General features: G+C 41.4%; 1 protein-coding gene across 1 annotated transcript in view; it reads left to right on the top strand.

Moving 5' to 3' along the window:
* The window catches only part of LOC124545273 (amino acid transporter AVT1B), a 219,807-nt gene that overhangs the window by 128,664 nt on the left and 67,945 nt on the right, over positions 1-23,198 (top strand). The window contains exons 3-4 of the mRNA XM_047124155.1: positions 14,964-15,084; positions 22,253-22,365. Coding sequence (XP_046980111.1) covers positions 14,964-15,084; positions 22,253-22,365 — 234 coding nt within the window. The remainder of the gene's footprint in view (positions 1-14,963; positions 15,085-22,252; positions 22,366-23,198) is intronic.

Consider the following 23,198-nt stretch of genomic DNA (forward strand, 5'->3'; position numbering starts at 1 on the left):
TAAGTCCCATAGTGCTCAGAGCCATTTGAACCATTTGCAGTGGATCCTGATGCAGTTTGGAATTCCTGTGTGATGATCTGGACAGATGTCAGCCTATAACACATTACGACCCACTTCAACTGTCGACGGTCTATGTGAGTCAACAGACGAGGTCGGCCTGTACACTTTTGTGCTGTACGTGTCCCTTCACGTTTCCACTTCACTATCACATCGGGAACGGTGGACCTATGGATGTGGAAATCTCGCGTGGAGACGTATGACACAAGTGACACATAATCACCTAACCACGTTCGAAGTTCGTGAGTTCCGCGCCGCGCCCGATTCTGCTCTCTCACGATGTCTAATGAGTATTGAGGTCGCCGATATGGAATAACTGGCAGTAGGTGGCAGCACAGTGCACCTAATATGAAAAACGTATGTTTTTGGGGGTGTCCAGATACTTTTGATCACATAATGTATGTTATGTTGTAAAAAATATCTATTGCTTTTCATACCTACGTGACAAACAAAGTTACAAGAAAGGCAGTCATACTTGTTGTTGCCGCCATGGGGACTAAACAACATTTAATCGATGCATTTTTTACTTTCCTTCTGGACAAAGTTTTTTGTGGTGCTGAAGACAAACAAATGGCGATCTCTCTAATGTTGCTTACATTACAGTCATTTGTTTAGCGCCACGGGTACTCAACTCCTCGATCGCGATCGACCGGACTATCGCAATGGCTTTATTAGTCGATCTTTCAGTACTTTTGTCCGCAATCTGTTTAAATGCGCTGTTTTGCAAAATTCCAATTTGTTGACAGTTCTGCACAGTATCTTGTGGTGATAAATCTGACGATAATAGTCCGCCTCTTTCGCCTCCACCTGCATTTCACCGGCTTCATAACGCTCGCGCCAACCAAGTTTTATTTCCTCCTGTATGGTGAGGTCACTACTCGCAATCTATAACTTAGTGCATTCTGAGGGGGGAGGGGGTTGCGGTGTGGGGGGAGATTGCTCAGGGTTTGCTGTAACAAGCTGCACCTCCAGTAGGCAATGGCAATAAAAAATCTCTATTCCAGTCTCCACGAAACAACAACGTGCTCGACGGAGGTAATTGTCAATTAAATACTTCGTGCTGCGGAAACCCTGGGTGGATGTTTGTATTGATATGTCAGATAACTGCCACAGAGTGCGTAAGGTTCTTTTTGACAAATTATTCTCCAGGTTATAATAAACTGTCAATGATGTACAAAGCCAAGTGTCTCGCTAAATATTTTTCAACAGTTTTGATGCTTTCTGTTTTAATTTTTTTTCCGTAATTTTAACGTCTTGAAAATTGAGCTGTAGATCTTCAACTTTTGACGGAGAGAAAATTACCTTTTATTTGTTTTGAGTAATTCAAATTAATTATTTTTGTTACGGTATATTTTTGTCTTTAAACCCCTATGAATTTTTAAGTGAGTAGATCTCTAAATGGACTAAACTGCATGTACCTTTGGTTTAGCGGTTTCTTCAGTCCAAATCTACTATTTTACACAACCTTCTTCCCATGGTTTCTCAAAGCAATAACTGATATTTGCAAGCGCAAATACAGACGTATCCCGATTCAGCGTACCAGGTTATTTCCCCGTTATGAGTCTACGAGGGCAGACAGGTTCTCCGTAGCGCAAAATCAAAGCTACATCAAAAAAATATTGAAAATTTTCGTGACATAATTCCCTCGGTAAATTCATTTTTAAATTAACATCTCTTCATCGAGAAATAGGCCGAGTGCATTCATATTAGCGTCTGACTTACAACCATCTGTTTTACTTCGCGATATAAGCACAGCAAGAACCAGTTTTCACTGTAATATAATGACGATCAATGGACATATACAGTAAGATAGGAATTAATGAGACCTAGAGCTTCTTCCAGTGCAGTATCATAAATTACAAAATTAATTGTCTTGTAGATGTTGTAGAGTAACACCAGCGATCATGATTTGATGAAGCAAGTCTTATCGAGTCCTGAAACGCTGAAAGAAAAGTTATAATCATTTTAGATCAAAAATAAGAAATTATAATTCGGTGCAGTAGTCGCATAAAAGCTATACACCTCTGACAGCAATTCATGTAGAGTAATTCAAAGATTTTTATTTTTTTATTTTTTGTAGCGTACGTTTATAAAAATTAGTAATTTGTGGTAAGTCCTATGGGACCAAACTGCTGAGGTCATCGGTTCCTAAGCTTACACACTGCTTAATTTAACTTAAACTAACTTACGTTACAGACAACACACACAGACAACCATGCCCGAGGGAGGACTCGAACCTCTGACGGTGGCAGCCGCGTGAACCGTGACAGGGCGCCCAAGAGCACACGCTACCCCGCTCGGCGTGTGCGTTAGCCGGCTCAAGCACATGTGCGTTTGTTGTACTCGACATTTCACGTCGTTTTTGTGAGATGTACTGAAGCTACAGTGTTCATTCTTGCCACGCCAGTGTTCAAGACGGGGCAAAATCAACTAAACTGCCAAATCCGTGTGATTCACAAATTTATTTACTTATGTATCTAAAGCTGACTCCAGTTAATTCCTTTGTCTTCGAGTAAAATCTCGCGCGTCACATAAATTCATTTCGTAAATATAGGAACAAAGACTTGACATAAAATTTAAATGTGATTATCGTTTTGATTTTATAAAAACTCGTGCAGGTGTTGTGAGATATTGTGCAGTGTTTAATCATCGTTTGTAGACATAACATGGGTGCTTTTCAGGAACGTGATACATTGTGTAGTATTGTATAGTCAACTGTTAACTTAACTGTGCTGTTCAGAAACTTCTCCCACAGGATCCTTGTTCACAACTGACAGTTCCTAATTTTAATTATACATTTGCGTGAAAAAGGTATATTTATGAGAAGTTTCAGACGCTTGCAAAAGTTTTGGTAAATTACGAGTGTATTGCGCAACCTATTTCGTGATACATCGGTGATTGTGATTTACAGTTACTGTAACTACGCAACATATCATCTCACATTAGAAGTGTATATTATCAGCATTTACCGCAAATTAACACTACTATCGAATTTTATTATTGACCACAATATGAAAAACGTTTCAGGGAATCAGTTAAACTTATAACAAGTATTCTGTTGTCGTAGTAGCTATCTCATTTTTGGTTGTAAATAGCTGCAGTTCCTGACAGCTACTGGTAATACTTGTAGCTTACCAGACTCATAAATTAAAAGACGATGAGCAAGCTTCATATAAACTGATTTGTTTATTATTCTGTAAAACACTGTATTAGGCGTAAGTTATTTGCTTATTGTTCTGCAAAATACTGCATGAGGCATAATTCATCCTCACTGTGTTGCTGTTCTCGGACAGGGGATAAGTCGGTTGCTATTCGCAAGTAGCTGATCACCATGTCTCCTGTCAAGTGATCAGTGTCTACTACGATAGCGCGTAGTTGAGACGGCTACTAAAGGCTGTATAGTAGAGGTACCAAATGTACCTGTCCTGTGGATACTGTCTCTCCTGCAGGAAATACAAGAGCCATCATTACTCGTCCACTTAACTGTGAGTGGCGTTTCAATGATGTTCCACCAATCCAGCTAACCAACAAGTTCGAGGTGATGTCTTCCGCTGAAACCGAAACTGAGCCAATGAGATTCACCTCATCTGTTGAGAAACCAGCAGTGACCTGTGTCAAAGGGTAGCGGACGCAAATGGGCAGTGGTCTACTAATCGTCGGCGATTCAAACATACGGCGAATAATGGTACACCTTAGGGAAAAGGGAGCAAGGGGTGGATAGTAACATCAGGAACACTCGATGTGTATGCCTGGTGGCCTCATTCAGCATGTTGAAGACGCTCTTCCGGTAACCATTGATGGAGAAGGGTGCCACTAACTACAGATTACGGTGTTGTCTGGGCTGTGAGGTCAAACTCGGATCATTCCAATGACTAGCACAGAAGACTGCTCACTCAGTTTCAACGAAGTACACGGTCTGCAGCATTATCCCCAGAACATATCGTGGCCTACTGGTTCTGACTCGAGTGGAAGGATTGATGGGAATACTGCAAAGGTTCTGCGACAAGCTAAGCTTTGGCTTCCTAGACTTGCGACATAGGGTTGAAAATTGTAGGGTCTACCTAAATGTGTCTGCACGACCAACCAGAGGCACTACCCAGGTAGCTGACTGTGTGTGTGGGGTTCAGACAATTTTTTTTATTTTTTTTATTTTTTTAAAGATTCGGCGACTCTCCAACCAACCCAAAAATAAGATCCAAGGAAATGCCCGCTGCATCTCAAAGTATTAAAATTCTAGCAAGTTCCAGAGCTTGAAATGCTCCTAAAAAGCACTGAAGCTCACATAATACAAAAAGTTGGTTAAAACCTGGATTTGATAGTAGTGAGATCTTTGGGAAAAGTTTAAGTGTATAATGAAAGAATAGGAAAATGCGAAAAGGAGTCGGTATATTTCTCAACCCCCAAGACAGAAACTGAAGCTACTTGTGAGAAAGTTTGGGCAAAGCTCATTATCATGGATGGGCATAAAATTTTAATAGATTCTTGTACTGACAATCACACTAGTATTGGGACGACGGGATTCTTGCGACAATTTTTACGTATATCAATTTGAAGCAAATTAATTAGTTGACTCCATTTTCCCAGTGAAACAGTGCTGTAGCGTACTGCTAGAGGAGACAAACCCATTGATAAAGTGGAGTATGTACATTTACATCTGCATACGTACTGCGCAAGCCACCGCACCATGTGTGGCGCAGAATACCGTGTACCATTCCTTTCCTGTCCCACTCGCAAATAAAGTGAGGGAAAAACGACTCTGTATATGCCTGCGTTTGAACCCTAATTTCTCGTATGTTATCTACGTGGTCCTTTGGCAGTCAGCTTCAAATGTCGATTCTCTAAATTTTCTGAATAATGTTCCTCGAAAAGAACGTCGCCTTCCCTCCATAGATTCCCATTTGACTTTCCGAAGCATCTCCCCAACACCTGCGTGTCGTTTGAAAGTACCGGTAACAAATCTAGCAGCCTGCCTCTGAATTGCTCCGAAGTCGTGCTTTATTCTGAACTGGTACTTAGCTCATACACTTGAGCAGTACTCAAGAATCGCTCACACTAACGTCCTGATGCTGAGGGGATTAGATTAGGAAATGAGACACTTAAAGTAGTAAAGGAGTTTTGCTATTTAGGGAGTAAAATAACTGATGATAGTCAAAGTAGAGAGGATATAAAATGTAGACTGGCAATGACAAGGAAATCGTTTCTGAAGAAGAGAAATTTGCTAACATCGAGTATAGATTTAAGTGTCAGGAAGTCGTTTCTGAAAGTATTTGTATGGAGTGTAGCCATGTATGGAAGTGAAACATGGACGATAACCAGTTTGCACAAGAAGAGAATAGAAGCTTTCGAAATGTGGTGCTACAGAAGAATGCTGAAGATAAGGTGGGTACATCACGTAACTAATGAGGAGGTATTGCATAGGATTGGGGAGAAGAGAAGTTTGTGGCACAACTTGACTAGAAGAAGGGATCTGTTGGTGGGACATGTTTTGAGGCATGAAGGGATCACAAATTTAGCATTGTAGGGCAGCGTGGAGGGTAAAAATCGTAGAGGGAGACCAAGAGATCAATACACTAAGCAGATTCAGAAGGATGTAGGTTGCAGTAGGTACTGGGAGATGAAGAAGCTTGCACAGGATAGAATAGCATGGAGAGCTGCATCAAACCAGTCTCAGGACTGAAGACCACAACAACAACAACAACAACAACAACAACGTCCTATATGCGATATCCCTACAGATGAACCACACTTTCCTGAAATTTTCCTAATAAACAGAAGTCGACCATTCGCCTTTCCTATCAAAACCCTCACATGATCATCTCATTTCATACCGCTTTGCAATGTTATACCCAGGTATTTGAACGACGTGATTGTGTCAAGCAGGACACTACTAATACTGTATACAAACATTACGGCTTTGTTTTTCCTATTCCTCCCCATTAACTTACATTTTTCTACATTTAGAGCTGCCACTCTCCTAGATAGGAGAGCTAGGAACACTCTTCTAGCCTTCTTGACGGATTTATGAACTTTCGTAACCACAGTTGCTATAATTACATCTTGACCAGTAATGCGTGTCACTGTACTGACTATGTCGATAAGGTTCGGTCGGTTTCTAGCTGTAAGGTCCAAGATATATCCATTGCTTGTAGGCTACCAAACTAGCTGCTCGAAAAGGTTTTCAGAAAACGTGTTCGAACATATTTCCAAACCAGTCTGTCAGTACGCCCCACAATGAACCCATAGAAGTCCCAGTTTACATCTGGCAAGTTAAAGTTGAAGCCAACTAAGAATTTTGTCTATAGTCACTCATCTTCGACACCTACCCGTACACTACAGCATTATCAGCAAACAACCGCTGCCTACCCTGTCTGCCAGACGGTTATGTATATAGAAAATAATAGCGGTTCTATCACACGTCCCTGGGCACTCATGACGATACCCTTGTCTCTGATGAACACTCACCGTCAGGGACAAGATATTGGGTTGTATTACTTAAGAAGTTTTCGAGCTGCACACATATTTAGGAGCCTCTTCCGTATGCTCGTCCCCCCCGTTAACAGCCTGTAGTAAGGCACCGTGTCAAATGCTTTCTGGAAATCTAGAGATATGGAATTCGCCTGTTGCTCTTCATCCATATTTCGCAGAATATCATTTAAGAAAATGGCAAGCAGAGTTCCGCACTAGTGATGCTTTATAAAACAGTGCTGATTCGTTGACATAAGCTTATCGGTCTTAAAAAAAAAATGTTCCAAATGAGAATATGTTTAGTGATTATGCAGCAAACCTATGTTAGGGATACTGATCTGTAATTTTGCTGGTCCTTTCCTTTATCCTTCTTGTGCACAGGAGTCAGCTGCGCTATTTTTCCAGAGATTCGTGATAAATGCAACTAAGTCAGTGGAGTGCCCGAATTTGGATTCCATCCGAACATCGCGACTTATTTGTTTTCAACTTTTCCACCTTTTTCTCTTCCCCAGGGATGCTTATTGCTACGTCGCCCATATAGGAGTCTGTTAGATGGTCAAACGACAGATGTTTCTTCGGTTCTACTGTGTGAACGATTTCTTGAACGCGAAATTTAAAACTTTGCTGTCTTCGACTGCCGCATGAGAGTGGTCAACGAGTGACTGAATGGAAGCCTTAGACCCCCTTAGCCATTTTACGTAGGATCAGAATGTTCTCCGGGTCTCGACCAAATATTTTGCTAAAGTAAGATGCTGGTAGTTGTGGTGTGCTTCGAGCATACATATTTTCACAAACACATGAATTTCTACTAAGCTTTGTCTGTCTCTTTTGAATCGGGAATACAACAACGTTTGCTTCATCAGCATTTCCCGAATTTCATTGTGTAACCATGGTGGGTCTTTTGCGTCCTTAATCCACTTACTAGGCACGAAGTTCTCCAGACCACGATTTAAAATCTGGTTAAACTTTGCCCATAATTCCTCTACGTCCATCTCACTGGATCTAAATGGTGTCATCTCCGGTATCTGAGTGAGATGCTAAAAACTGTTTACCCGCTGTTTCTGGTAGGAGCACTCTCCCAGCATTCTTGAAGGATTTTGTGAGGTAACGGGGGATAATATGGCCTTACAGCAGCTTTGCTACGGAAAAATGGATAGGATGTGAAAAGCGCAAAGTCAATACATTTATAGTATCATCTTTTCCTGATCAAGAGAAGGCAGCAATCAGCAATTTCAGATGGTTTAAATTAGTTGGTTACATAACTGCATATAATTACTGTACCTGACTTTGCACTTCAATGAATAATGTAGGGAGTGCTTGTAATGTGAGTCCTTGGATTTTCTGGATACTTAATCATTGAAACAGAAGTCATGTGAGAACGAGCTCTTCCAGGTAGTTAGTAATTTCAATTTAAAGCACAGTAGCAGAAATAATATGATGGTGTGGTGTACTTCAATCAAAACTTTTCATAGTAGAATTAAGTTATGAAGATGTTTAGAACAACTGCAAAGTAAGTCATTATTTTATTATGAAGACAACATTCAGTTTCGATCTTTGTAGTGCCAGACAAGTATTTGTACGTCTCATATCTCGTTCAAAGACATCATAAAATGAAGGGAGAGGGGTGAAACTGTCCCAAAAATGGAGTTATTCGTAATTATGTAAATCTGATAGCATGTCATAAATTAGTACTGATTTTAATTTTCCGTGCTTAAGAATAAAAATATGTATTAAATGCAGAGAGAAAATAGTGTAATGTAAAATGGACATGAAAATACTTGTTTTGTGTTTTGATGAGCGTTCGTAGTTCCGTTGCATTGTGTTTAATTTTTTTAAACTGCAACGAATTATAAAATTATGCGGTGATAAAAATGTGTAAAACTATGTAATGTATTTAGGTTTAAGTATTTAAATCTCGTTGCTGTGGTCTTCAGTCCAGAGACTGGTTTGATGCAGCTCTCCATGCTGCTCTATCCTGTGCAAGCTTCTTCGCCTCCCGGTACCTACTGCACCCTACATCCTTCTGAATCTGCTTAGTGTATTCATCTGTTGGTCTCCCTCTACGATTTTTACCCTCCACGATGCCCTCCAGTACTAAATTGGTGATCCCTTGATGCCGGCCGGTGTGGCCGTGCGGTCTAGGCGCTTCAGTCTGGAACCGCGTGACCGCTCCGGTCGCAGGTTCGAATCTTGCCTCGGGCATGGATGTGTGTGACGTCCTTAGGTTGGTTAGGTTTAAGTAGTTCTAAGTTCTAGGGGACTAATGACCACACATGTTAAGTCCCATAGTGCTCAGAGCCATTTGAACCATTTTTGATCCCTTGATGTCTCAGAAAATGCTCTACCAACCGATCCCTTGTTCTAGTCAAGGTGTGCCACAAATTTCTCTTCTCCCTAATTCTATTCAGTACCTCCTCATGAGTTATGTGATCTACTCTTCTAATCTTCAGCATTCTTCTGTAGCACCACATTTAGAAAGCTTCTATTCTCTTCTTGTCCAAACTATTTATCGTCTACGTTTCCCTTCCATACAGGGCCACACTACATACAAATACTTTCAGAAACGACTTCCTGACACTTAAATATATTCTAGATGTTAACAAATTTCTCTTCTTCAGAAACGCTTACCTTGCCATTGCCAGTCTACATTTTATATCCTCTCTACTTCGACCATCATCAGTTATTTTGCTCCCTAAATAGCAAAACTCCATTACTACTTTAAGTGTCTCATTTCCTAATCTAATTCCCTGAGCATCACCCGAGTTAACTCGACTACATTCCATTATCCTCGTTTTGCTTTTGTTGATGTTCATCTTATATCCTCCTTTCAAGACACTGTCCATTCCGTTCAGCTGCTCTTCCAGGTTCCTTTGCTGTCTCTGACAGAATTACAATGTCATCGGCGAACCTCAAAGTTTTTGTCTCTTCTCCATGGATTTTAATTCCTACACCGAATTTTTCTTTTGTTTCCTTTACTGCTTGCTCAATATACAGATTGAATAACATCGGGGATAGGCTACAATCCTGTCTCACTCCCTTCCTAACCACTGCTTCCCTTTCATGCCCCTCAACTCTTATAACTGCCATCTGGTTTCCGTGCAAATTGTAAATAGCCTTTCGCTCCCTGTATTTTACCCCTGCTACCTTCAGAATTTGAAAGAGAGTATTCCAGTCAACATTGCCAAAAGCCTTCTTTAAGTCTACAAATGCTAGAAACTTAGGTTTGCCTTTCCTTAATCTATTTTCGAAGATAAGTCGCAGGGTCAGTATTGCCTCACGTGTTCCAACATATCTACGGAATCCAATCTGGTTTCCCCCGATGTCGGCTTCTACCAACTTCTACCAATTTTTCGATTTGTCTGTAAAGAATTCGTGTTAATATTTTGATGCCGTGGCTTATTAAACTGATTGTTAAGTAATTTTCACATCTGTAACACCTACATTCTTTGGGATTGGAATTATTATATTCTTCTTGAAGTCTGAGAGTTGTAAACGAATTGTGGCTATGTTTAGGAATTATTTTGATTAACGTAGTGTCACGTGAACCGACTCAGGACTGGGGATATGAGCGTGAAAGTGTGGGTTTTGGTCGTTGTCTGTCGTGGTGGTAAGTTCGGAACGGCAAAGTGTGGCGAGAGTAAGCATGGATGCCAGTGTATGCGAATAAACTGTGAGGGAACAACGTGAAAGTGTGTAGGTCCGTGGCAATAAACCATGTGTACGAATTGAACCGATTATCATTTATCCAGATCGGATTTATTTGTGAACTTTAATACTTTAACATGCATAGCCAAGATGTTAGAAGTTTTTTTTTTTTTTAAATAAATAAGTTTCAATCTGATCTTGTATAGTATACCTCGTTTTGTGCAAGGTTGTGGTATAGACAATTATGTATTCAGATCACTGCTGTTCAAAGGCTAGCCAATATATGACTCAGTACTAGGGGCGCAAATGCAACCTTGCACTACCAAACCCCTTTGCTGATGAGCCACGTATAAAACAGGTAGTGAATGAGCCCATGTACAGTTGCAGTTTATTGTCTTTCGTAACCACAGTTGCTATAATTAAATCTTTCCCACTATTCCCTGTCACTTTACTGACTGTCGATAAGGTTCGGTCTGTTTGTAGCTACGAGGTCTAAGATATTTCCACTGCTTGTAGGCTGCCAAACTAGCTGTTCGAAACAGTTTCCAGAAAAAGTGTTCAAAATTACTTCCAAGACCGTCTGTCAGTACACCTCGCAATGAACTCATAGAAGTCCCAATTTATACTCGCTAAGTCAAAGTCACATCCAACTAGTATTGCATGATGTGGTTATTTACGAGCTACTAACCATAGACTTTCTTTGAATGACGCTAGAGCTGTCACAGCGGTATCGGGTGGTCGGTAAAAAATCCAACAATTAACGTGGTTTGACCTACACCTGTTACACGCAAGCAGATAACATTCAACTTAGACCTCAATTGAAATAATATTTTTGCCAACTGCAATGAACACTCCCATTCCTACGGCATTTTTCCGATATTTCTTCTACTACTCGATAAATATCTCAGAGCTTTCTACTTTAGATCTAAGACAGCTCTCGCTCCCAAGAATAATTTGAGTACAGGTACATTCCTGGAGTGCAGTAAATTCGGAAACTTTGTTATGAATACTTAGACAATTTACTGATAAAATTTTGACACTCGAAGTACCTTTACTCTAAACGCCATCCGACTTCCTTTCCCGCGTATCGACTGGCGAGTCTTCATCAAACTACAGTCTAGCTTAAGAAACCTCCAAGTACACTCCACAAATACTCTGTTATCTGTAGTGCACCACTGACTTATCGATCGGTAATTCGTTTTTGAGAGCAGCGAAAACGTTGCAAATGCGTCAGGTCAATTCAGATGACTTTTTGAGCCATCTAGGTTATCCTAATAAAGGTGCAATATTTCCAAATCTCTCGAAAACGAACTACTCCTCAGTACTTTATTTTATGGACAGGTTTGACGATTGTGTTTCGGTTCCTCTTGCGGTGTGCTACGGTCCTGTGGCACAGGGATTTCATTGTGTATAAGGTTTGTAATTATGTAGCTGTTAACAAAAAAATAATTACATAATTTTATTTCTTACAGGTGATAAATTAAAACTTCATGATTAACTCCTGTATAACCTCGTATGCTTAATTATTTCGTTGTAAAACTATGTACACCTAACTTTATTCACAGCTGTTATTTTCTTAGCAACTGTGGTGTATATTCAGAATAAAATTCAGTCGTCAGTTGTACAATTAGAAAATATATTTTTCTTTTCCACTTCTGATTCATCTGTCGTCTTCAGAAGCTTAATATTGGTTTAGTAGATGACAGTATCTTCATCACAGAAGCATAATGCAGAACTTATAAGAAAGGACACATACTGAGGTCGCAAAAGTTATGGGACACCATCTAATATCGTGTCGGATCTCCTTTTGACCGGCATAGAGCAGCAACTTGACATGGGAATGGACTCAACAGGTCACTCACTGGAAGTTCTCTGCAGTAATATTGAGCCCTGCTGCCTCTATAGCCGTCCATAACTGCGAAAGAGTTGCCAGTGCAGCATTTTGTGCAGGAAATGAACTCTCGATTATGTCCCATAAATGTTCGATGGGTAACCAGATCATTCGCTCGAATTGTCCAGAATGTTATTCAAACTAATTGCGAACAACTGTGACCCAGTGACATGGCGCATTGTCAACCATAAAAATTCCGTCCATCAGTGGCTGCAAATGGTCTTCAAGAAGTTGAATATAGCTATTACCAGTTGATGATCGGTCCAACTGGACCAGAGGACCCAGTCTATTCCATGTAAACACAGCCCCACAGAGCTGGCACAGTGCATTGTCGTCAACTTGAGTCCATAGCTTCGGGGATCTGTGCGACACTCGAGCTCCCACCGTAAGCTCTTACCAATTGACCCCGGGACTCATCTGACCAGCCCTCGGTTATCTTGTCGTCAACAATCCAACTGATGTGGTCAAGAGTCCAGGGGAGGCGCTGCAGGCAATGCCGTGCTGTTAGCAAAGGCACTCGCGTCGGTCGTCTGCTGCCATAGACCATTAACGCCAGATTTCGCCTCACTGTCCTAAGGGATACGCTCGTCGTACGTCCCACAATGATTTCTGCGGTTATTTCAAGCAACCTCTGCTCTCTGTCGTTAAGCGAAGTAAGTCGGTCACTGCGTAGTCCGTGGTGAGGGGTAATGCCTGAAATTTGGTAGTCTCGGCACACTCTCTGTCTTAGAATTCCCTAACGATTTCCGAAATGAAATGTCTCATACGTCTAGTTCCACCTACCATTCCTCATTCAGCGCCTGTTAATTTCCGTGGCGCTGCCGTGTTCACGAAAGCTTTTCGCGTGTATCATCTGAGCACAAATGACAGTTTCGCCAGTGCACTGCCCTTTCATATCTTGTATACGTGATACTACCGCCATCTGTATACCTGCATATCGTTATGGATCACTTCAGTGCATATTGCATGTAATAATTGTAAGCGCAGATAATGTATTTTTATTTATTTATTTATTTATACGTCAAGTTCCGTAGGACCAAATTGAGGAGCAAATCTTCAAGGTCATGGAACTTGCCAGTGCATAAAATTACAACGTAAAAGTAGTAACAGATAAAATTTAAATGTTATGAACCGGAAAAAAGTCAATCCATAAGTTTAAGTAAACGCAGTCAACAATACAAGAAGAATTAGCTTAATTTTTCAAGAAAGTCCTCGACAGAATAGAAGGAGTGACGCATGAGGAAACTATTCAGTTTCGATTTGAAAGCGCGTTGATTACTGCTAAGATTTTTGAATTCGAACGGTAGCTAACTGAAAATGGATGCAGCAGTATATTGCACACCTTTCTCCACAAGAGTTGAGGAAGTCCGATCCAAATGCAGGTTTGATTTCTGCCGAGTATTAGCTGAGTGAAAGCTGCTTATTGTTGCGAATAAGCTAATATTGTTAACAAAAATGGTTCAAATGGCTCTAAGCACTATGGGACTTAACATCTGAGGTCATCAGTCCCCTAGACTTAGAACTACTTAAACCTACATCTGAGGTCGTCAGTCCCCTAGACTTAGAACCACTTAAACCTAACTAACCTAAGGACGTCATACACATCCATGCCCGAGGCAGGTTTCGAACCTGCGACCGTAGCAGCAGCGCGGTTCCGGACTGAAGCGCCTAGAACCGCTCGGTCACAGCGGACGACTATTGTTAACAAGAAATGACAGTAAGGAATATATATATATTGAGAGGCAAATGTCAAAAAACCCAGACTAGAGAACATAGGTCGACAAGAGTTGCGCGAAGTTACACCACTTATTGCCTAAACCACCCGTTTCTCAGCTAAAAATATTCTTTTAGAATGGGAAGAGTTACCCCAAAATGTAATACCATACGACATAAACGAATGAAAATAAGCAAAGTAGACTAATTTTCGTGTCGAACGACCACTCACTTCACATACCTTTCGAATTGTGAAAATGGCAGTATTAAGTCTTTGAACAAGACCCTGAGCGTGGGCTTTCCACGACAGATTACTATCTGAACAACTGAAAATTTGAACTGTTCAGTTTCACTAATCATATGCCCAGTCTGCGAACTTAAAACGTCAGGTTTTGTTAAATTGTGTGTTAGAAACTGTAAAAACTGAGTCTTAGTGTGATTTAGAGTTAGTTTATTTTCTACAAGCCATGAGCTTAGGTTATGGACAGCACTATTTGTAACTGGGCTAATGTTGCACACAACATCCTGTACTACCAGGCTAGTGTCATCAGCAAACAGAAATATTTTAGAGTTACCCGTAATACTAGAGGACATATCATTTATATAAATAAGAAACAAGAGTGGCCCCAATACTGATCCCTGGGGCACCTCCAATTTGACGGTACCCCACTCAGACCCCACATCACAGCCATTCTCAACATTGTGAATAATGACCTTATGCTGTCTGTTGCTAAAGTAAGAGGTGAACCAATTGTGAGCTAATCCGTTTATTCTGTAATGGTCTAACTTCTGGAGCAATATTTTGTGACCAACACAATCAACTTACATCGAAAGAATCACATTTGTGTACAACAACTTGACTATGTAAACAAATGTGATTAATTAACTGTAAATTACCAGTCCGTGTTTACAAGTATCACACAGAATATGTAAATGTTTCGACACGTCGTGTCATTATGCTTTCGTGATGAAGATATTGTCATCTACTCAACCAATGTTAGTCTTCTGAAGACGACAGGTAAATCGGTTGATACCGGTAAAGCGAAATAAATTTTCTGATTGTGCAAATGACGACTAAATTTTCAGAATAAAACTATGTACACCGTGGATGAAGAGCGGCATTTTGCTCCACTGCCAGAATGCCCCTTGTGTAGAACTGATACTCACCACCAGTTTGTGCGCATGCCCACAGGGTGGCTGGGTATCCCTCTGACGCTGCTGGTGTTTACGCTGCAGATCTACACGGCGCTGCTTCTGGGCCGCTGCTGGATCATCGCAGAAACTCTACATCCAGATATCGTCTACGACAGCAGGTGCGTCGTTCTAAGCGTAGACTCACTCGAACAAAAACTCTGATCACATCAAATTAGTCGCTTTAGTGCTAACACCGATTTATACGTTCACTGAAGCAAGGAGCGTTAGTCCGATGAACAACTATGTCATTAGAGACAGAGCTGAAGCTGCGATGAAGGGAATGATGGGCAAGGAAATCGGTCGCGTCGTTTTCAAAGGAGCCATCTTGTCATTTGCCTTAAGTTATATTGCCTGTGAACACCTCGAAAAATACTAACAATTTTCATATCTAAAAAAACGTTAACTCTTATTGGGATGAAACTGTAGGACAAAGGAGGCCTTCTTGCAGAACATTTTGATATGCGAGGGCTATCCAGAAAATAACAGACGCTCTGAAATAAAAAAATTAACAATATGGAATAAACAAATTTTATTATGTAAATTTTAAAGGTACACTCTTAAGCAATTTTTCTACATAATCGACATTCTGAGTCAGGCACTAATAATATCGTGGCACAAGTTTTTCAACACCGTCTCTGTAGAAATCTGGGGCCTGCGATTGGAGTTTAGGAATCCACCTAGTACAAAAATTTGTGGTATTAAAGCTTCTCCGCCACAGTTTTATGCACGAAACTGAAATTTTGGGGAAAATGTGAAAGTTCAGTAATCGTGAAACGACGATTTTTACGAATTTTATCGTTAGTTTTCATCACCAGTTCGTCAGTCACAAAACTAGGCGTACCACTGCAGTTCTCATCGTGAACACCGGTGCACTATTATTAAAATCAGTCCACCATTGTCTCATTCGGCTTTCACTCATTATTCCTTCTCCGTACACATCGCAAAGGTCACGATAAATTTCAATTGGTTTGCAATTTTGTCATATGGTGACATTATGGAGACCGTGGCTGTTGTTTGAAGACAAATGTTGATGGTGCTAGGACAGCAACCAGCCACAAATTTACTTTCAGTTCCTTTATTCAAAGGGTACCGTTACCGGTTTCGAATCGTTGTGATTCATCCTCAGGCGGTTTACACGCTTTCTTTATGACATGCGGTGTGTTTTTTACAGGTTAATTGTCCCAAAATATAAATAATACATGATTATAAACACGCCACGGACAGATGGTTGCGTTACAGATTTTCGTTGCATGTGACTTACGTGGAACGTCGGTTTGGAGTGTTTGTTTTCATAACAATCGTCCAATAGATGTAAATACATTCTCACTGCATTCTTATTGTTGCCTGTTTAGCTGCCTCAAAGACCCACTTTGCAGCTTTGGCTACAGTAATAGAATCAATTTCCAACAAGCAGTTTTTGTCATATGCAACCGAGAATACGAGAGACAAGTCCAGGTCAGAGGATTTCCCCATTTGCGGCTTATATACAAAGTTGTAATAAATGACTGAAGCGATTTCATAAATTCACCGTAGCTACATTAATTAAGATGTTGTCACAAAACTGAACACTCACATAGCAAAACTAAAAACTTTTGTGTTGATACAGCTACACTTCAGATTTCTGCCACGAGAGCACAGTAGTGCAAAATTAGGCAAGATGGTTAGGTTAGGTTAGTGTTTAACGTCCCGTCGACAACGAGGTCATTAGAGACGGAGCACAAGCTCGGGTTAGGGAAGGATTGGGAAGGAAATCGGCCGTGCCCTTTCAAAGGAACCATCCCGGCATTTGCCTGAAACGGTTTAGGGAAATCACAGAAAATCTAAATCAGGATGGCTGGAGACGGGATTGAACCGTCGTCCTCCCGAATGCGAGTCCAGTGTGCTACCACTGCGCCACCTCGCTCGGTTTAGGCAAGATGGCAACAGGCCCTGAGAAAGAGTATGTTGCGATTGAAATGCATTAACATCAGTCAGCCGTAACAGTGCAACGTCACATCAGAACGAAATTCAACAAAGATCCACCAGCTGCCAACTCCATGTGGCGATGGAATACCACTTTGAAGCTTTAGGACGTCTCTGCAAAAGTGTGAGTGAAGAAACGGTTGACCTTGTACGGGCGAGTTTCACACGTAGCCCACAGAGGACAACGAAAAAAGCAAGCACAGAGTTGAAAATAGCGCAACAGATCGTTTGGAGATCTTAAGGAACTAGTGAAGCTTAAGCTTTAATTCTTCCCCGGACTACCGATGACAAAGTCAGACGCTTTGAATTTTCGGTACAGTTGGTGATCAGAAATTCATGTCATGGTCCCCACACTCTCCCGACGTAATCCTAGGCGAATTTTTTCTTTGGGGTTATGTGGAAGATTCAGTTTTTCGCCTCCTCTACCAACAAACCTACCAGATCTGCGAGTTCACATCAACAGTGGTCTTGAACAGACTGATCGGTGCACGCTGGATCGAAACTGGGAAGAACTTATTATTCATAGTTACAGAGCCACTAAGACGGTACACATGGAGCACTTGTAGTACATGACTTTTGTTTATTTTTTCTGTGTGTGTGTGTGTGTTTGCAAAGCACTATGGTGATAACCCAAATAATACAGCTACAGCAATTCTGTAAAATTGCTTCAACCATTTATAGTAACTTTGTACTTTCTCTTGACCATAGCTCTACCAGGTGGCATTCAGTCTCACAATGAGTAGTGGATATTATGTTTTCGCTCATCAGTGTATGTCATCCGGCTGCATGAGTAAGCAGCAAATACTTGTGTGTAGTGCGAACCAGGAACTCCACTCTCCTAGTGTCCCACTTGAAGATGTCCTACACAGACGAAACGTTGAGAAATTCATTCAGTTATGCTATTATAGAAGGGGAAATTTTAAATTGTGACAATGATGGTCGTGAAGGATTTATTTTATGTCCTGATGACACCTTGATCCAGCTCATTCCACACTGCATACAGGCACTTGAAGCTAGTATTAGTTATCACCACCACGTGATTAGGTGATTAATTTTCTTGCCTGATGAGTTTAATTTGTTGTTAAATTTGATTCATCTGTTGTTAATTTCCTCATAGTGACTCAATAAAGGTGTCAATTCTTTTCTTTTGACTGAATTTTGGTCCAATTGGTAGCCTCAGCATTTATCTATCATATATGAGGCGCAGCAGGTGGCTACATTTTCTCTGCACACACAAGCTAAATATCTATACTTGTAGTAAAAAACACCGATAGACAGTAAATATACACTGACGTGAGAAAAGTCATGGGATACCTCCTAATACCGTCTCGGACCTCCTCTTGCCCCATGGTGAAACGTCCCCTTAGAAAACTTAATGAATTACTATGCAGATAAACCTCTTACATTATTTGATTTTCAAACAACTGAGCAGAACTGAACGTACTCAGACATTTCTCTCTTTACTTACTCTGATCAACACTAAAGTGACACACAATATTTTTGGCGCAACGCAATCTGACTTTCAAAAACCCCTACAAAAGAATGGCCCTGACTAACATTAACCTATACGGTTCACGAATCACTTACTTCACAAAAAGCTTCGTTACTCGAACTACCGCAATACAGCGAGCGCCAATACCGCTAGCTAAATAAGAGATTCTAACTACTGAAGGCACTAACTACTGATAGGCATAGTTAACAAATGAAAGATTTTGATAGAGAACAAGCAATGTATTTACCCTAATAGTGTTGAAAAGTCATTATATATATATATATATATATATATATATATATATATATATATATATCCATGATATCCAATATTACAAATTTACTCTTTCTGATGGACACACGTCCAGATCGTCCGCTCTCAAAATTCCGCCATCTCTCTCCCCACATTCACCACTGCTGGCGGCTCACCTCCAACTGCGCAACGCTACGCGCTGTTCACATCCAACTGCCCAACACTACAATAGTGAATATTCCAACAATGCCAACCAGCGACAGACTGCACACAGCACAGTCAGTGATTTTCATACAGAGTGTGTTAGGCGGGAGGAGAGAAAACGTGGATTTCATGGTCGAGCAGTTGCTCATAAGCCACACGTCACGCTGGTAAATGCGAAGCAACGCCTCAATTGGTGTAAAGAGTGTAAACATTGGACGATTTAACAGTGGAAAAACGTCGTGTGACGTGATGAATGACGGTACACAACGTGGCGACCCGATGGCAGGGTGTGGGTATCGCGAATGCCCGGTGAACGTCATCTGCCAGCGTGTGTAGTGGCAACAGTAACATTCGGGGGCGGTTACCAGCGTGATGTGTTGCTTATGAGCAGCCGCTCCACCGTGAAATCCAAGTTTTCTCTCTAACTCTCATAATACTTGCAGTGGATCCTGATGCAGTTTGGAATTCCTGTGTGATGGTCTGGATAGATGTGTGCCTATTACACATTACGACCCTCTTCAACTATCGGGGGTCTCTGTCACCCAACACACGAGGTCGGCCTGTACGCTTTTGTGCTGCACGTGTGCCTTCAGATTTCCACTTCACTATCACATCGGAAACTTTGGAACTAGGGATGTTTAGGGATGTGGAAATCTCGCGTACAGACGTGTGACACAAGAGACAACCAGTCACCTGACCACGTACGAAGTCCGTGAGTTCCGCTGAGCGCTCCATTCTACTCTCTCACGAAGTCCAATGACTTCTGAGGTCGCTGATATGGAGTACCTGGCAGTAGGTGGCCGCACAATACACATAATATGAAAACTGTATGTTTTGGGGGGTGTCCGGATACTTTTGATCACGTAGTGTATACAGATAGCTGTAGCCTCGTATTCACAAGGTATAATAGGCCAGAGCACTGGCAGAGCTGTCATTTGTACTCAGCCGATTCATGCGAAAAGGTTTCCGACTAGATTACGGACTCGCGACGGGAATAATCAGTTTTTGAACGCGGAATTGTAGTTGGAGCTAGACGCATGGGACATTCCATTTCTGAAATCGGGAGTTCCATATTCCCAGCTCCACAGCGTCAAGAGTGTGTCGAGAATACCAAATTTCAGGTATTACCTCGCACCAGCTGGACAACGCGGTGGCCGATGGCCTTCGCTTAATAACCATGAGCAATGGTGTTCGCGTAGAGTTGTCTCTGCTGACAGACAAGCAACATTGCGTGAAATAACCGCAGAGATCAGTGGGACACACTACGAATGTAACCGTTAGAACAGTACGGCGAAATCAGGCAGTAATGGGCAGCAGACGACCGACGCGAGTGCCCTCGCTAACAGCACATCACCTGCAGCGCCTCTCCTGCGACCCTGCGGAACCTGCGCTACACTAGAACACCACCATCAGCTCTTACCAACTGAAATCAGATGCAATATTACCAACCCTCGGTTAATAATCTCTTTTTTTCCAGTCTACTCTTTCTCATTTAGTATGAAAATTTCTCCTATTATATAGTACTGAAAAGTATAGTATTAAAAAGTATAGTATTAAAAAGGCTTCAGCTGTTGCATTAAGCTCATAAAATTCAGAGATAGAGCTGTATAGCTGTAAAAACAAAATAACAATTGCAAAGGTAGCATTATAAATGTCTGGTGGGTATTTTACTGCAACTTTGCTCTCAGACTAATGTAACGACTCATAAAATATTTTTTTATGTGTTCTGACGTACGCTGTAGAGACCTGGAGGACAGGAAAAGGCTGTATGTTCCTGAAACGTGGATTCTGCTTACAATGGAAAACACACAAAGGAAAAAGAGGAACAGGTTAATAAAAATAAAGAAAAACTGAACTGGCTGTATTACAGAGCGAACGGCAAAGAAGTATGGAGGAGAAAGAGAAAAGCAAGACAGTGAAAAATTCAGCTCCTGCGTAATCCAAAGGAAGGCTTCAGATACACTGAATGGTAAAAAGAAGCACTGGATCGTAAAAAGACAGACTTAGCTGTTGATTACAAAAGTAGTAAGTAATATGAGGTCTTAGAAACGTACCTGAACTCACTGGATATAAAGAACATAGAATGTGGATCATTGGTTTGCCAGGTCATCGACACACTCCAACGCATAGTATATACACTGAGGTAAAAGTCGTGGGATAGCGATATGCAGGATACAGATGACGATAGTGTCGCGTCAACGCGGTATAAAAGGGCAGTGCATTGGCGGATCTGTCATTTCTTCTCAGTTGTCATTTGCTCATGTGAAAAGGCTCAACGGAAATTGACAGACTTTGAAGGCGGAATATTAGTTGGAGCTAGACGCATGGGTCATTCCATTTCGGAAATGGTTAGGGAATTCAATAATCCGAGATCCACAGTATCAAGAGTGTACTATCAGTACCAAATTTCAGGCATTACCTCCCACCACAGACAACGCAGTGGTCGACGGCCTCCACTTAATGACTGAGAGCAGCGGCTTTTGCGTAGAGTTGTCGGTGCTAACAGGCAATCAACACTGCATGAAATAACTGCAGAAATCAACGTGGGACGTACGTCGAACGTATGCGTTAGGACAGTGCGTCTAAATTTGGCGTTAATGGGCTATGGCAGCAGACGACCGACGTGAGTGTCTTTGCTAAGAGCACGACGCGACATCGCATGCCGCACGCCTCTTGGACTGTGATCTTGCACGATCAGCCGAATCCCGATCTGAGTTGGTAAGAGCTGATGTTAGGGTTCGAGTGTGGCGCAGCCCTACGAAACCATGGACCCAGGTTGTCAAGAATGCTGCGCAACCTGGTGGTGGCTGCAAAATGGTGTGGACTGTGTTTACGTGGAATGGACCGGGTCCTCTGAGGCAACTGAACTGATCATTGATCAATTTCAGCCTTCATAGACTTCATGTTCCCAAACAACGATGGAATTCTTATAGATGACAAAGCGCCATGTCACTGGGGAACTGTTCTGAAAAACATTCTGGACTATTCGAGTAAACGATTTGGTCACTCAGATGGCCCCAAATGAATCTCATCGAACGAGTTATGCGATATAGTCGAGAGGTCTGTTCGTGTACCAAATCCTGCACCAGCAACACTTTCGCAACTATGGATGGCCATAGAGGCAACATGGCTCAGTATTTCTGCAGAGGACTTCCAACGACATATTGAGTTCATGTCACGCCAGGCTGCTTCACTACACCTGCCAAAAGTTGATCGGACACTGTGAACTATTCTTCATTACTTAAACGTTTTCAGTCTTTAATACTTTCGATCTCGATCCCTGTACTGATGAGCCATCCTTTATTTTTATCGACGTTTATTAGAAGGATAAGAATGAGTTGTCTCAAGTATATTAACTATAGACTGTGTTTTAACAGGTATCCATATGCGGCGCTGGCTGAACTTTCCTACGGCCGCAAATTTGGGAAGTTTGTGACCATCCTGCTAGACCTCCATATCTTCGGCAACGCAGTACCTGATCTGATCGTGGGTGAGTGTCTACTCAGTTTTGAAACACACAACATTGCAGCTTGAGTTCACAATAAGAAATTGTATGGCCGAATGTACATGCCATGTTTGAATGAATAGACCATGAGAACCCCATACTCTCCAGATCGTCATTCTGACGTCATCATACAATATCGCAGTGCTAGAGATCCATATGATTGCATATGTGGCATTGGAAATAGTTGTGCTCTTACAAAGAAAATAGAGGATAGTCTTTTTAGGTATTTATGCAAAAATGCTGGCCCAGGGGAGAAAGGTATGCTCCGAAACCAGGAACTTTTGCTCTGCTGTCGTAAAATACATTTCCACAACAAGTTAGTTGCACAAAAGTGTCATCGTCTAGTTGTTCTTTTTCCCAACACAACGGTCAGACCAAACAATAAATCGTCTGTTTCTATCACTTGCACAGATGTCATATTTATTTAGACGTGCGGCAGTTTCAGCTGATCCCAATTTTTCTTAGGATTCATACCACGAGCGTTCTCGAGTTTCCTCTACTATTGCATTGAAGACAGCAAGGATATATGTAGTAAGATGCCGCTGATAATACATAGTTGCTTGTCGTAATGCAGGCAAGATAAAATTTGCTGCATGTCGACACTTACATAACCACAAAATCTTTGTTGAATTTTGCTTTCTCAATATCAACATGCTATGTTTTGTATGCTAATTCAGCTTGGGAATGGTGGAGATTATTTTTGTCTAAATTTGTTGTCTTTTTTCCTCGTCGTCCGGAAAAAAAGCTTAACAAACAACTGATCACAATATTTACACGTTATTTAATCTAGGTGCACCACGTTTTAAATTAAATTCAAA

Source organism: Schistocerca americana, chromosome 8 (assembly GCF_021461395.2).
Source record: "Schistocerca americana isolate TAMUIC-IGC-003095 chromosome 8, iqSchAmer2.1, whole genome shotgun sequence".
NCBI classification, from domain to species: Eukaryota; Metazoa; Arthropoda; class Insecta; order Orthoptera; family Acrididae; genus Schistocerca; species Schistocerca americana.